Raw genomic sequence first — 13,920 nt, forward strand, 5'->3', positions numbered from 1 at the left:
TCAACGCTCAAACTTGAGCATCTATTAATAAAACAGGATACCTAAATCCAAGCATGGAAAGGCAACCCCAAGCTTCACTGCTTTAACATTTCCTCACTCTCTGGAGTTTACCGAAGAAAACACTTTTCCCTTGACATGTAGGATAGAGAATCAAGCTCCCTGAAAATGGCCTGGGAACTTCTCCCACTGAGTTTTAAAAATAAACCAAGGGCCTAGTTTATACATGTGTCCTGGTCACAAGTCTTTCCCCACATAATATCTATGACTTTTCATAGATGTAGCCAGTGGGCAATCTCTGTGAAAAGCACTTTTAAAACTATAGTGCTGCCGGGCACGGTGGCTCACGCTTGTAATCCCAGCACTTTGGGAGGCCGAGGCAGGCGGATCACGAGGTCAGGAGATCGAGACCACGGTGAAACCCCGTCTCTACTAAAAATACAAAAAAAAATTAGCCGGGCGTGGTGGCGGGCGCCTGTAGTCCCAGCTACTCAGAGAGGCTGAGGCAGGAGAATGGCGGGAACCCGGGAGGCGGAGCTTGCAGTGAGCCGAGATTGCACCACTGCACTCCAGCCTGGGCGACAGAGCGAGACTCCGTCTCAAAAAAAAAAAAAAAAAAAAAAACTATAGTGCTTGGCCAGGTGCAGTGGCTCACGCCTATAATCCCAGCACTTTGGGTGGCCGAGGCGGGCGGATCACGAGGTCAGGAGATTGAGACCATCCTGGCTAATATGGTGAAACCCCGTCTCTACTAAAGTACAAAAAAAATTGGTTGGGCGTGGTGGCGGGCGCCTGTAGTCCCAGCTACTCAGGAGGCTGAAACAGGAGAATGGTGTGAACCCAGGAGGTGGAGCTTGCAGTGAGCCGCACTCTAGCCTGGGCAACAGAGTGAGACTCCGTCTAAAACAAACAAACAAACAAACAAAAAACTACAGTGCTTATTAACTAAGTAGAGACATTGCTGCTGGTTTACTACTTTCAGAATGTGTGTTGGTCACCATGATGGCTGATTTATTGCAATGAAATAACTGGAGAGTAGAAAGCTGATTATAAAAATGATCCAAGACTAATGCAATCAGGTATAGAATTTTCCTCACAAGTACTCACTGTAAGCATTAAAGAATAAAGCACATCAAAAGCTCACTGTTAGGCGAGATGCACTGGTTCTAAGTGGGTAACGCTTTTCAAAGTCAACTAAAATTTCTGCAAAGTACCATGCAAAGTTAAACCTGAAAAAGTTCACTGCATGTTTTTTCACTTGGACTTAGAAACCAGATGATAGACTAGGCATGGTGGCTTACCCCTGTAATCCTAGCACTTTGGGAGGCGGAGGTGGGAGGATCACTTGAGTCCAGGAGTTTGAGACCACCCTGGTCAACATGATGACACTATAAACAAAATTAGCCAGGCATGGGGGCACATGCCTGTGGTCCCAGCTACTCAAGAGGCTGAGGCAGGAGGATCGCTGGATCCCAGGAGTTTGAGGCTTCCGTGAGCCCTGATCATACCACTGCACTCCAGCCTGGGAGACAGAACCAGACCTTGTCTCAAAAAATAAAAATAAATAAAAACAATTTTTTTTTGAGATGTAGTCTTGCTCTGTCACCCAGGCTGGAGTACAATGGCGTGACCTCGGGTCACTGCAACCTCCGCCTCCCTGGTTCAAGCAATTCTTCTGCCTCAGCTTCCCGAGTAGCTGGGACTACAGGCATGAGGCACCACACCCGGCTAACTTTTTGTATTTCTAGTAGAGATCGCATTTTACCATGTTGGCCAGGCTAGTCTCGAACTCCTGACCTCAGGTGATCCACCGGCCTTAGCCTCCCAAAGTGCTGAGATTACAGGTGTGAGCCACCATGCCCAGCCCAATAATTTTTTTTTTTTTAAAAACGAAACCGGATGATACTGATTACACCAGAGAAATGTTGGCAAAATTTCTTATAATTCTATACAGTACATGGTTTTAATGGCTTACATCTTTTTGCATCAAGATAATACTAAAAGAATTATAAAGTTACTCACAAATTATTCCCCTGTAAAAGGTGCAGCTGTCCTGAGTATTGTAACTGGAACTGATTCTACAGGAGTGAGTGCCTGTGAGGAACATTCCGTGTTGCTACAATATCATCAGAGGCCAAAAGGAAAATACTCACCCCAGTTGCCAGTTCCTCACACTGCTGCTTCTTGGATGCTAAGTCCTGAGCAGCCATCTCCAAGTCATACTGCATAAGTTCGTGTTTCCTGCACACAGCCCTACAGATGAAAAAATGTGCTGCCATTTAATTTTTCCTTTAACATGTCAAACATTGTTTTCAAGGGTAGAGAAGAGCCATTCACAATGTCTCACTAGGGCAGAACATGTGTGACCAGAATTTTCAAGTTTAAAATGTAGTAGCCCAACATTAAAAATGGAATCTAATGGAATCTAGCAGAATCTAACCATAAAAACTTCATATATTCTTTTTTTTTTTTGAGACAGAGTTTTGCTCTTGTTGCCCAGGCTGGAGTGCAATGGCGCAATCTCGGCTCACTACAACCTCCGCCTCCGGGGTTCAAATGATTCTCCTGCCTCAGCTTCCCGAGTAGCTGAGATTACAGGCATGAGCCACCACACCCAGCTAATTTTGTATTTTTAGTAGAGATGGGGATTCTCCATATTGGCCAGGCTGGTCTCAAACTCCTGACCTGAGGTGACCCGCCCACTTCGACCTCCCAAAGTACTGGGATTACAGGCATGAGCCACCGTATCCGGCCAAAAACGTCATATACTCCTAACACAAAAAAAGTTGTTTTCCATATACTTGGAACATTTCTTTCAATAAACATGCCATTATCACATACATAAAACATTTTTTTAACATAATGTAAGAACTAATACTGTAATCTCACATAGCAACTGAGTATTCTTAGAAAAGATAATACCTCAAAGTTTTCTTCTTTGTGATTTAGAAATGTCTATTAGCTTTTTTTTTTTTTTTTTTGGAGACAAGGTCTCACTCCGTCACCCAGGCTGGAGAGCAATGGTGCGATCTTGGCTCACTGCAACCTCTGCCTCCTGGGCTCAATCCTCCCACCTCAGCCTCCTAAGTAGCGGGGACTAAGGCATGTGCCACCACGCCCGACTAATTTGTGCTTTGTAGAGATGGGGTCTTGCCCATGTTGCCCAGGCTGGTCTCAAACTCACAGGCTCAAGCAATCCATCCACCTCAGTTTCCCAAAGTATTAGGATTATATGCATGAGCCATGTCGCCCGGCATAGAAATGTTTATTAGTTTTTATGATCGTAAAAGTAATCCATGTTCACTGTAAAAAGAAAAGATTCTAATACAGTAATGCACAAAATAAAAAAAAAAGAGGTTGGAAATGGTGGCTCATGCCAGTAATCCCAGCACTTTGGGAGGCTGAGGTGGGCAGATCACCTGAGGTCAAGAGTTCAAGACCGGCCTGACCAACATGGTAAAACCCCATCTCTACTAAAAATACAAAAATTAGCCAGGCGTGGTGGCGCATGCCTGTAATCCCAGCTACTTGGGAGGCTGAGGCAGGAGAATCGCTTGTACCCAGGAGACACAGGTTGCAGTGAGCAGAGATTGCGCCACTGCACTCCAGTCTGGGCAACAGAGTGAAACTCCATCTCAAAAAAATAAAAAATGCAAAATACAAAAAGAAAGTTCAAGAACACTCTTTCCTCCAATCCCACTATCCAGATATAATCTGTGTTACCAGATAGTATATAACCTTCCAGAATTTAGCTAGGCATTGACAAATACCATATCCACGCACCTCAAATGGTTCCTACATCTTTTCTCACATGGCTATATACCCTGGCCATCTTTCCATGTCAATATGCATTGATCCTTTTTACAATTTTTAAGAGCTGCAGAGAATTCCACTGTACTCAGCAACTTTCTTTTTTTTTGATATGGAATCTTGCTCTGTCGCCCAGGCTGGAGTGTAATGGTGCGATCTCGGCTCCACCTCCCCTGTTCAAGCAATTCTTCTGCCTCAGCCTCTCTAGTAGTTGGGATTACAGGTGCCCACCACTATGCCTGGCTAACTTTTTTGTAATTTTAGTAGAGACAGGGTTTCACCAAGTTGGCTAGGCTGGTCTCGAACTCCTGGCCTCAGGTGATCCATCCGTCTCAGCCTCCCAAAGTGCTGGGATTCAGGCAGGAGCCACCTCACCCAGCCAACTTTCTTTTGCTTGGTGACTTGAAAATACATTGGTGAGACTTCCTACTACTCAAAGCCCTAGAAGGAAAACAAGCTAACAATGTGCAGATGATTTCATACCCGTTACCATAGAGGTAAGGGAATAGTGCTCTTTTGTTTTCCTAACAGAATTCTTATACTGCTTTTAAAAGTGACAGGACAGCGGTGGCTCACGCCTGTAATCCCAGCACTTTGAGAGGCCGAGGCAGGCGATTACCTGAGGCCAGGAGTTTGAGACCAGCCTGGCCAACATGGTGAAACCGTGTCTCTACTAAAAGTACAAAAATTAGCCGGGTATGTTGGTGGGTGCCTGTAATCCCAGCTACTCAGGAGGCTGAGGCAGGAGAATAGTTCGAACCCGGGATGCAGAGGTTGCAGTGAGCCAAGATCACGCCACTGCACTCCAGCCTGGGCGACACAGCCAAATGCTACTCTGTCTCAAAAAAAAAAAAAAAAGTGACAGGACAACTGACCAAAAGCCACCTATTCTAGGAAAATAATTCCTTTTTCTAAACTAATCAGAAAAAAATATATTAACTTTTTCCTAGTCACATAGGACTATCTAAAAGAGAATTCCCTTTGGCTCTGTAAAAGATAACATAAGAACAGATAAGAAAGTCCTTGTTACATAAGGACATTATACAAGCTACTGATAAGACACACAGAATAAAAATAGCAATATACAACCTAGTAACAGATACTGTTACACACACTCAGTCTGTATTTTGCTTCCAATCTTCAAACTGGAAAAAGTGGAAACAACATACAGACACACTTGATGCCTGAGGCTGGCAGTTTTTATCAAAATGATGCTTCGAGGGCAGGCCTTGTCTTACGTGTTTATGCCTAGCACTCTGCAACACAGAGAAATACAATGAGACCTATTCATTATCTAAGGGAATGCCTTCATTTAAAAAACGCTCTACTATCTGTACTTTACAGTGGCGTATGAGGAGTGGTGAAAAACCCCATGGCTGCACGTGGAATTTATTAAACTTACCGCAATGCTTCTGCATAAAAAAGATACTCTTTTAACTGATCTGCATAATGTTCTTCATCTTCCAAAATATCATCAATAGAAGATGCATACCTGTTTTAAAAAAAAAAAAAAACACACATTGCATAAATAGAGTTACTTTCATTGGAACACAAAGTATTAGGGTTCTAGAGAAGTGCAATTAGGCTGGGCGCAGTGGCTCACACCTGTAATCCCAGCACTTTGGGAGGCCAAGATGGGCAGATCACTTGAGGTCAGGAGTTCGAGACCAGCCTGGCCAACGTGGTGATATCCTGTCTCTACTAAAAATACGAAAATTAGCTGGAAGTGGGGGTAGGTGCCTGTAATCTCAGCTACTTGGGAGGCTGAGGCAGGAGAATCTCTTGAACACGGGAGGAGGAGGTTACAGTGAGCCAAGATCACACCACTGCACTCCAGCCTGGGCAACACAGCAAGACTCCATCTCAAAAACAAACAAACAAAAAAACAGCAATTCTAAGTGTGGCCCACAGACAATTTGCTACCCATCAATGATGTTGTAAGTACAGACAGTGAGAATTAGCATTTAGAATAACTGATAGCAATGTGTAATTACCATGATGATTTTATTGAATTTTACCAAAATGTTTTGGTCAGCAATGACTTAGAAATAAAAAATAAACAAAAAATGGTCCTTTTCATAGGTAGCTTAAGAAGCCTGTAAGACTGTAATATCTTTTGTTCAAAGACATATATAAAACGGCTACAAAATCTGTAGAAAGAATAAGAGTTTGGTATAATTGGCATACACATATTCTTGGTTGCAATTATTTATTTATTTATAATGATGCCAAAAAGCTACAAAAGAAAAAGTAGAGTAAATAAAGATTAGAGAAAATTTTAGAAGCTTATTTTATACTAATTCTTTTTTTTTTTTTTTTTTGAGACAGTGTCTCACTCTGCCGCCCAGGCTGGAGTGCAGTGGCGCGATCTCAGCTCACTGCAAGCTCCGCCTCCCAGGTTCACCCCATTCTCCTGCCTCAGCCTCCTGAGTAGCTGGGACTGCAGGTGCCCCCCCTCCCCACCAAGCCCGGCTAATTTTTTGTATTTTTAGTAGAGATGGGGTTTCACCATGTTAGCCAGGATGGTCTCAATCTCCTGACCTCATGATCCACCCACCTAGGCCTCCTGAAGTGCTGGGATTACAGGCATGAGCCACTGCGCCCGGCCATTTTATACTAATTCTTAATAGCAACCTCTGCTTTGATTGGGAGACTCCCTCAATGTCATCCCAGTTTCATTCCTGCCCATGAGTCTTCATTTGTACAGAATGTGATGGCTCCCACATTGCTTCTCCAAACCATACAAGCACATGTCTCAACACCTCTAGGAAATTTTTCCAGACTGCTTTAGTCTTTAGTCATCATTCTACTTCCGTTCCCTTATCAACAATTTAAACTTAAATTTTATCAAAGTCATATTTCATGTGTTGGTTTTTTAAAAAGTGATTCTTATTTATTTGAATTATCTATTTGTTGAGCATCTACAATGTGCCAATTGATAGGCTAAGTGTGACAAATCTAGTGACAAAAGAAAACTCGGTACTAAAGCCAGGGCAGATGGAAAAGCTGTAATCGGAGATTGTACACTAGAGCCCAGGAGTTCGAGACCAGCCTGGGCAACATGGCAGACCCTGTCTCTACAAAAATTAGCTGGACATGGTAGTGCATGCCTGTAGTCCCAGGTACTCAGGAGGCTAATTTGGGAGGAATGCCTGAGCCCAGGAAGTCCAAGGCTGCAGTGAGCTGTGAATGTGCCATTGTACTCAAGCTGGGGTGACAGAGTGAGACCCTGTCTCACAAAAAAAAAAAAAAAAAAAAAAAAAGGAAAAAAAAGAGAAGAAACCATAGCTGATACAAGGTATTGGAATTTAATATAAAATTGTATGAAATACATGGTAAGTTGCAGTTTATCAGATACATTTAATTACACACACCATTCCACTGTTTAGTTCCTTTTAGATTGACATTAGATAAGGAATTACCAGATCTAAATAATGCAGGACAAGTGAGCCCAAAATTGGAGGTTAGCCCAGGAAGGTTATCGGCTTCACCCAGGAAAGAATTCAAGGGTGAGCCAGTGGTGTCAGGTGGAAACCTTTTATTGAAGAGCACTGCTCCTTGAGGAGCAGGACTAACTCATAGGCAGTGCACCTAGAGTCGGCCTCATGTGTTGGTTTTATTTCTCTGATAGCATTGTAAATTCCATAAGGACAGGGGCTATGTGTATGTACTACTTCTGTGTAATACAACAGGTATCCTTCTTTCAAATTAATTCTGGTTCCTTCGCATGGACATACTTTATGTCTCTAGGCCTGTCTCATCAAGTTTATCGAAGTTGTAAGACAAAATAAACAAAACTATGCTAAAGTTCATTTGAAAAGCAATGTGCTTACAGGATTTATATAAGCAGTGAAAATATACATTCTGTAATTACAAACTTACAGCTATGAGAGTGAATATTTTCTTATATGTGACTGAAAAAAAGGCTTGAGAATCACTGTTAAGAGTAGGAAAACCTGCCTTTGGTTCCTCAGTCTATGATTCTGGAAGAGTTGACGTGAAGAAAACAAAGAGGACTGGTGGCCTGAAGATAGGAAACACAGTGTAGGGAGAAATTGGAACATCCTAGGGTGGGGAAGTATAAATGATAAAGATTTTTAGATCTCAGTACTGAGAATTTTATTTAACACTTTCATAAATCAACTGAAGGGATAATCCTAAATTCTTGCGAACACTGAAATGCCAAATCAAGAGACCACAGGAAGACTTTAGGTTAAACAAAATAGTTGAAAAAAATAGCTAGTTGGTTTGGAACATGGCCTAAGGAAAAGTAATATTTAGATAAACACATTTTTTCTTTTTTCTCTCCTAGTTTTAAGGTATAATTAAAGAACTGTAGGGCCGGGCACGGTGGCTCACGCTTGTAATCCCAGCACTTTGGGAGGCCGAGGCGGGCAAATCACAAGGTCAGAAGATCGAGACCACGGTGAAACCCCGTCTCTACTAAAAATACAAAAAATAAGCCGGGCGTGGTGGCAGGCGCCTGTAGTCCCAGCTACTCGGAGAGGCTGAGGCAGGAGAATGGCGTGAACCCAGTGAGCCAAGATTGCGCCACTGCACTCCAGCCTAGGTGACAGAGCCAGACTCCGTCTCAAAAAAAAAAAAAAAAAAATTAAAGAACTGTATATATTTACAGTGTACAATGTGATGTTTTGACGTATGTATACATTATGAAATGATTAAATCAAGCTAATTAACATATCCATCACCTGACATACTTAGCATTATTTTTGTGGTGAGAATATTTAAGATCTATTTTTTGTCTTTTTGAATCACAGGAGTTCTTTCTATAATATGGTTAGAAATGTTTGCTCCTATACTTGCTTCTTCACTGTCTTAATAGTGTCGCTTTTAAAAATATAGTAAAGGCCTGGCGGGGTGGCTCATGCTTGTAATCCCAGCAATTTGAGAGGCTATGGCGGTGGATCACTTGAGCCCAGGAGTTTGAGACCAGCCTGGGTAACATAGTGAGACCCTGTATCAATTTATATTAAAATTTAAAAAAATAGTAAAACATACATGATATAAAAGTTATCTTGTTAATAATTTTTATGTGTACAACTTAGTGGTATTAAGTATATATACACTGTTGCATAATCATTACCACCACCCACCTCCATAATTTTCTCATTGTCTGCAACTGAAACTCTGCACCCTATTTAACTCTCTATTTCTTGCTCCCTCAATGGTATTAAATGGTAAATTGGTCTTCATCAAAATTTAAACAAAAATTTTAAATTTCATGAAGACCAGTTTGCCATTTAAAGTAATTTTTTCTTTTCATATCCTTTTTAACAATGTTTTCCACTAAAAGCTATAATTTTACCTTTTACAATTATGTGTATGATCCGAATTGAATTAGTTTTGTGTCAAGTGTAAGATAAGGCTCAAGGTTCTTTTTTTTTCCATGTAGATATTCAGTTATTCCAACACCATTTGTTGAAATTAACTATAGAAGTGTGAGTCTATTTCTGTACAGAATTCTGTTCCATTAATCTATTTATCTTTATCTTTCTTTCTTTCTTTTTTTTTTTGAGACACTGTCTCACTCTCATCCAGGTTAAAGTGCAGTGACAGGATCATGACTCAACTGCAGCCTTGACTTCCTGGGCTCAAGTGATCATCCCACTTCAGCTTGCTGAGTAGCTGGGACTACAGGTGCACGCCACCACTCCCAGCTAATTTTTGTAGTTTTGGTTTTTTTGAGACAGAGTCTTGCTCTGTCACCCAGGCTGGAGTGCAGTGGTGCAATCTTCAGCTCACTGCAACCTCTGCCTTCTTAGGTTCAAGTAATTCTCCTGCCTCAGCTTCCTGAGTAGCTGCGACTACAGGTGCACGTCACCACGCCTGGCTAATATTTATATTTTTAGTAGAGACAGGGATTCGCCATGTTGACCAGGCTGGTCTTAAACTCCTGACCTCACATAATCCACCCACCTTGGCCTCCCAAAGTGCTAGGATTACAGGCTTGAGCCACCATGATCGGCCTAATTTTTGTAGTTTTTTGTAGAGAAAGGGTTTTGCCATGTTGCCCAGGCTGATCTCAAACTCCTGGACTCAAGGGATCTACTCGCGTTTGCCTGCCAAAGAGCCGGGATCACAGCATGAGCCACTGTACCTGGTCAATCTGTTTAACTTTATGCCAATACCTCACTATCTTTATAACTTAGCTTTATAGTAAATCTTTTTTTTTGGGAGGTGGGGACAGAGTTTCACTCTTGTCACCCAGGCTGGAGTGCAATGGTGCAATCTTGATTCACTGTAGCCTCCGCCTCCTGGGTTCAAGTGATTCTCCTGCCTCAGCCTCCCGAGTAGCTGGGATTACAAGCGCCTGCCACCATGCCTGGCTAATTTATTTTGGATTTTTAGTAGAGATGGGGTTTCGCCATGTCGGCCAGGCTGGTCTTGAGCTCCTGGCCTCAGGTGATTCACCCACCTCAGCCTCCCAAAGTGCTGGGATTACAGGCGTGAGCCACTGTGCCCAGCCTAGTAAATCGTGAAAGTAATATATTCCAGTTTTGTTCTTTGTCAAGATTGTTGTAGCTATTCTAGGTTCTTTAAATGTCCATATAAACTTTTATTTTTTATTTTATTTTTTTGAGACCAAGTCTCACTCTGTCACCTAGGCTGGAGTGCAGTGGTGTGGTCTCGGCTCACTGCAACCTCTGCCTCCCAAGTTCAAGTAATTCTCCTGCCTCAGCCTCCCAAGTGGCTGGGACTATAGGCATGCGCCACCACACTCGGCTAATTTTTGTATTTTTAGTAGAGACAGGGTTTCACCGTGTTGGCCAGCCTGGTCTCAAACTCCTGACCTCAAGTGATCCACCTGTCTTGGCCTCCCAAACAGCTGAGATTACAAGTGTGAGCCATTGTGCCCAGACAATGTAAACTTTAGAATTAGCAATTTGGGGAGAATTGACATCTTAACAATGTCTTCCAATCCATGAACACAGTTTATCTTTCTATTTATTTAGGTTTTAATTTCTCTCAGCAATGTTTTATATAGTTTTCTGTGCAGAGGTCTTTCATATCTTTCATTAAATTGATACCTAAGTTTTGTGTTTTGATGTTATTTATCATAAATAGCATTGTTTTAAATTTTTTATTTTCAAATTGTTGTTGCTAGTATATAAAAATAGATTTTTAGACATTAAATTTGCATCCTGCATCTTAATTAAATTCAGTTGTTAGTTAGCCATATGTAGATTTAAACTGGACCCCTTCCTGTTATCATATACAAAAATCAACTCAAGATAGACTAAGGACTTAAATGTAAAACCTAAACTATTAAAAAAAAAAAAAGAAAGAAAAAGAAAACCTAGTAAATACCATTTGGGACATAGGCTATGGGAAAGATTTCATGATGAAGACTCCAAAAGCAATTGCAACAAGAACAAAAATTGGCAGTTGGGACCTAATTAAACTAAAGAGCTTCTGCACAGCAAAAGAAACTATCAACAGAGTAAACAGATAACTTACGAAATGGGAGAAGATATTCCCAAACTATGTATCTGACAAAGGTTTAATATCCAGAATCTATAAGGAACTTAAACAAATTAACAGGCAAAAAACAACTCAATTTAAAAATGGGCAAAGGAGGCCAGGCGTGGTGGCTCACATCTGTAATCCCACACTTTTGGGAGGTTGAGGCAGGAGAATCGCTTGAACCGGGGAGGAGGAGGCTGCAGTAAACCAATAGCACCACTGTACTCCAGCCCTGGAGACAGAGCAAGACTGTTTAAAAAAAGCCGGACGCAGTGGCTCATGCCTATAATCCCAGCACTTTGGGAGGCTGAGGCGGGCAGATCATGAAGTCAGGAGTTCGAGACCAGCCTGGCCAATATGGTGAATCCCCATCTCTACTAAAAACACAAAAATCAGCTGGGCGTGGTGGCGCATGTCCGTAGTCCCAGCTACTCGGGAAGCTGAGGCAGAAGAATCGCTTGACCCCAGGAGGTAGAGGTTGCAGGGAACTGAGATGGTGCCACTGCATTCCAGCCTGGGTGACAGAGTGAGACTCTGTCTTAAAAAAAAAAAAAAAAAAAAAAAAAAAGGGCCAGGTGCGGTGGCTCACTCCTGTAATCCAAGCACTTTGGGAGGCTGAGATGGGCAGATCACTCAAGCCCAGGAGTTTGAGACCAGTCTGGCCAACATGGCAAAACCCTGTCTCTACTACAAATACAAAAATTAGCCGGGTGCGGTGGTGGGCACCTGTAATCCCAGCTACCCGGGAGGCTGAGTCAGGAGAATTGCTTGAACCTGGGAGGCAGAGGTTGCAGTGAGCCAAGATTGCGCCACTGCACTCCAGCCTGGGCGACAGAGTGAGACTCCGTCTCAGAAAAAATAAAAACAAAAATAAAAATAAAAATAAAGGAGTTGGGGGAAGGACATGAACAGATACTTCTCAACAGAAGACATACATGTGGCCAACAAACATGAAAAAATACTCAACATCATTAAAGAAATGAAAATCAAAACCACAATGAGATACCATCTCACACTAGTCAGAATGGTTATTATTATTTTTTTTTTAAACTTAAATAATAGAGACATGTTCTTGCTATGTTTCGCAGGCTAGTCTTGAGCTCCCAGGCTCAAGAGATCTGCCCACCTCAGCCTTCTACACTGCTGGGATTACAGGCGTGAGCCACTGCACCTGGCCAGAATGGTTATTACTAAAAGGTCAAAAAATAACATGCTGGCAAGGTTGCAGAGAAAGAGCAACACATACACTGCTGTTGGGAAAGCAAATTAGTTCAGCCACTGTGAAAAGCAGTCTAGAGATTTCTCAAAGAACTTAAAATAGAAGTACCATTCAACCCAGCAGTCTCCCAGTACTGGGTCTATATCCCCCAAAATATAAATTATTCTACCATAAGGATACATGCATGCCTGTGTTCACTGCAGCAGTATTCGCAACAGTGAAGACATGGAATCAACCTAAATGCCATGAATGGTGGACTGGATAAAGAAACTGTGGTACATGTATACCATGGAATACTACACAGCCATGTAAGAGAATAGATGCAGCAATAAGGATGCAGCAACATGGATGCAGCTGGAGGCCATTATCCTAAGTGAATTAACAGAGGAACAAAAAATCAAGTATCACATATTCTCACTTATAAGCGGGAGCTAAACATTCAGTACACGTGGATACAAAGAAGAGAACAACTGATACCAACGCCTACTTAAGGGTGGAGGTTAGGAGGAGGGTGAGAATAGAAAAACCACCTCTCAGGTACTAAGCTTACTAGGTGATGAAATGATCTGTACACCAAACCCCCATGTCAGGCAATTTACAAACCTGCACATGTACCCCCTGAACCTATAATAGAAGTTGGAAAAAATAAAATTAATTCAGCTGTTGGCCAGGTGTGCTGGCTTCCGCCACTAATCCCAGCACTTTGGGAGGTTGAGATGGGAGAATCCCTCGAGGCCAGAAGTTTGAGACCAGCCTGGGAAACACAGCAAAACCCCATCTCTAAAAAAAGAAAAAAAAAATTTTAATTCAATCTGGGAACAGTGGCTCATGCCTGTAATCTCAGCACTTTGGAAGGCCAAGGCAGGAGGATTGCTTAAGGCCAGGAGTCCAAGATCGACCTGGGCAACATAGCAACACTCTGTCTCTACAAAAAAAAAAAATAATAATTAGCCAGGCGTGGTGGCATGCACCTGTAGTCCTAGCTACTTGGGAGGTTGAGGTGGAAGGTGTGCTTGAGCCCAGAAGGTGGAAGCTGCAGTGAGCTGTGATTGTACCAATGCACTCCAGCCTGGGCAACAGAGTGAGACCTAATCTCTTTAAAAAAAAAAAAAAAAAAATCGGTTGTTAGTTCTACAATATTTTTGGTTGATTATGGTTTTCTGTGTAAAAGACCTTGTCAAATGAAAATATAGTTTTGCTTCTTCCTAATATTTAGGCCTCTTATTTAATTTTCTTGTCTCACTATACTGAGTAGGACATCCAGTACAATGTTTACTAAAAGCGGCAAGAGCAAACAACCTTGCCTTTTTCTTGACCTTAAGAGAAAGCCTCAATATTGCACTATTAAGTACAATATTGGCTATAAATTTTAGACTGAGAAAATTCCCTTTTATTCCTAGTTGATGAGA

The 13,920-nt window shown here is 42.0% G+C and overlaps 1 protein-coding gene across 1 annotated transcript in view; it reads right to left on the bottom strand.

Moving 5' to 3' along the window:
- Positions 1-13,920, bottom strand: part of SNX4 (sorting nexin 4) — an 87,853-nt gene that overhangs the window by 12,792 nt on the left and 61,141 nt on the right. Inside the window, exons 10-11 of the mRNA XM_055260238.2 lie at positions 5,210-5,299; positions 2,151-2,250 (exon numbers count right to left, since the gene is read on the bottom strand). Coding sequence (XP_055116213.1) covers positions 2,151-2,250; positions 5,210-5,299 — 190 coding nt within the window. The remainder of the gene's footprint in view (positions 1-2,150; positions 2,251-5,209; positions 5,300-13,920) is intronic.

This window comes from Symphalangus syndactylus, chromosome 21 (genome assembly GCF_028878055.3).
Source record: "Symphalangus syndactylus isolate Jambi chromosome 21, NHGRI_mSymSyn1-v2.1_pri, whole genome shotgun sequence".
Classification (NCBI taxonomy): domain Eukaryota; kingdom Metazoa; phylum Chordata; class Mammalia; order Primates; family Hylobatidae; genus Symphalangus; species Symphalangus syndactylus.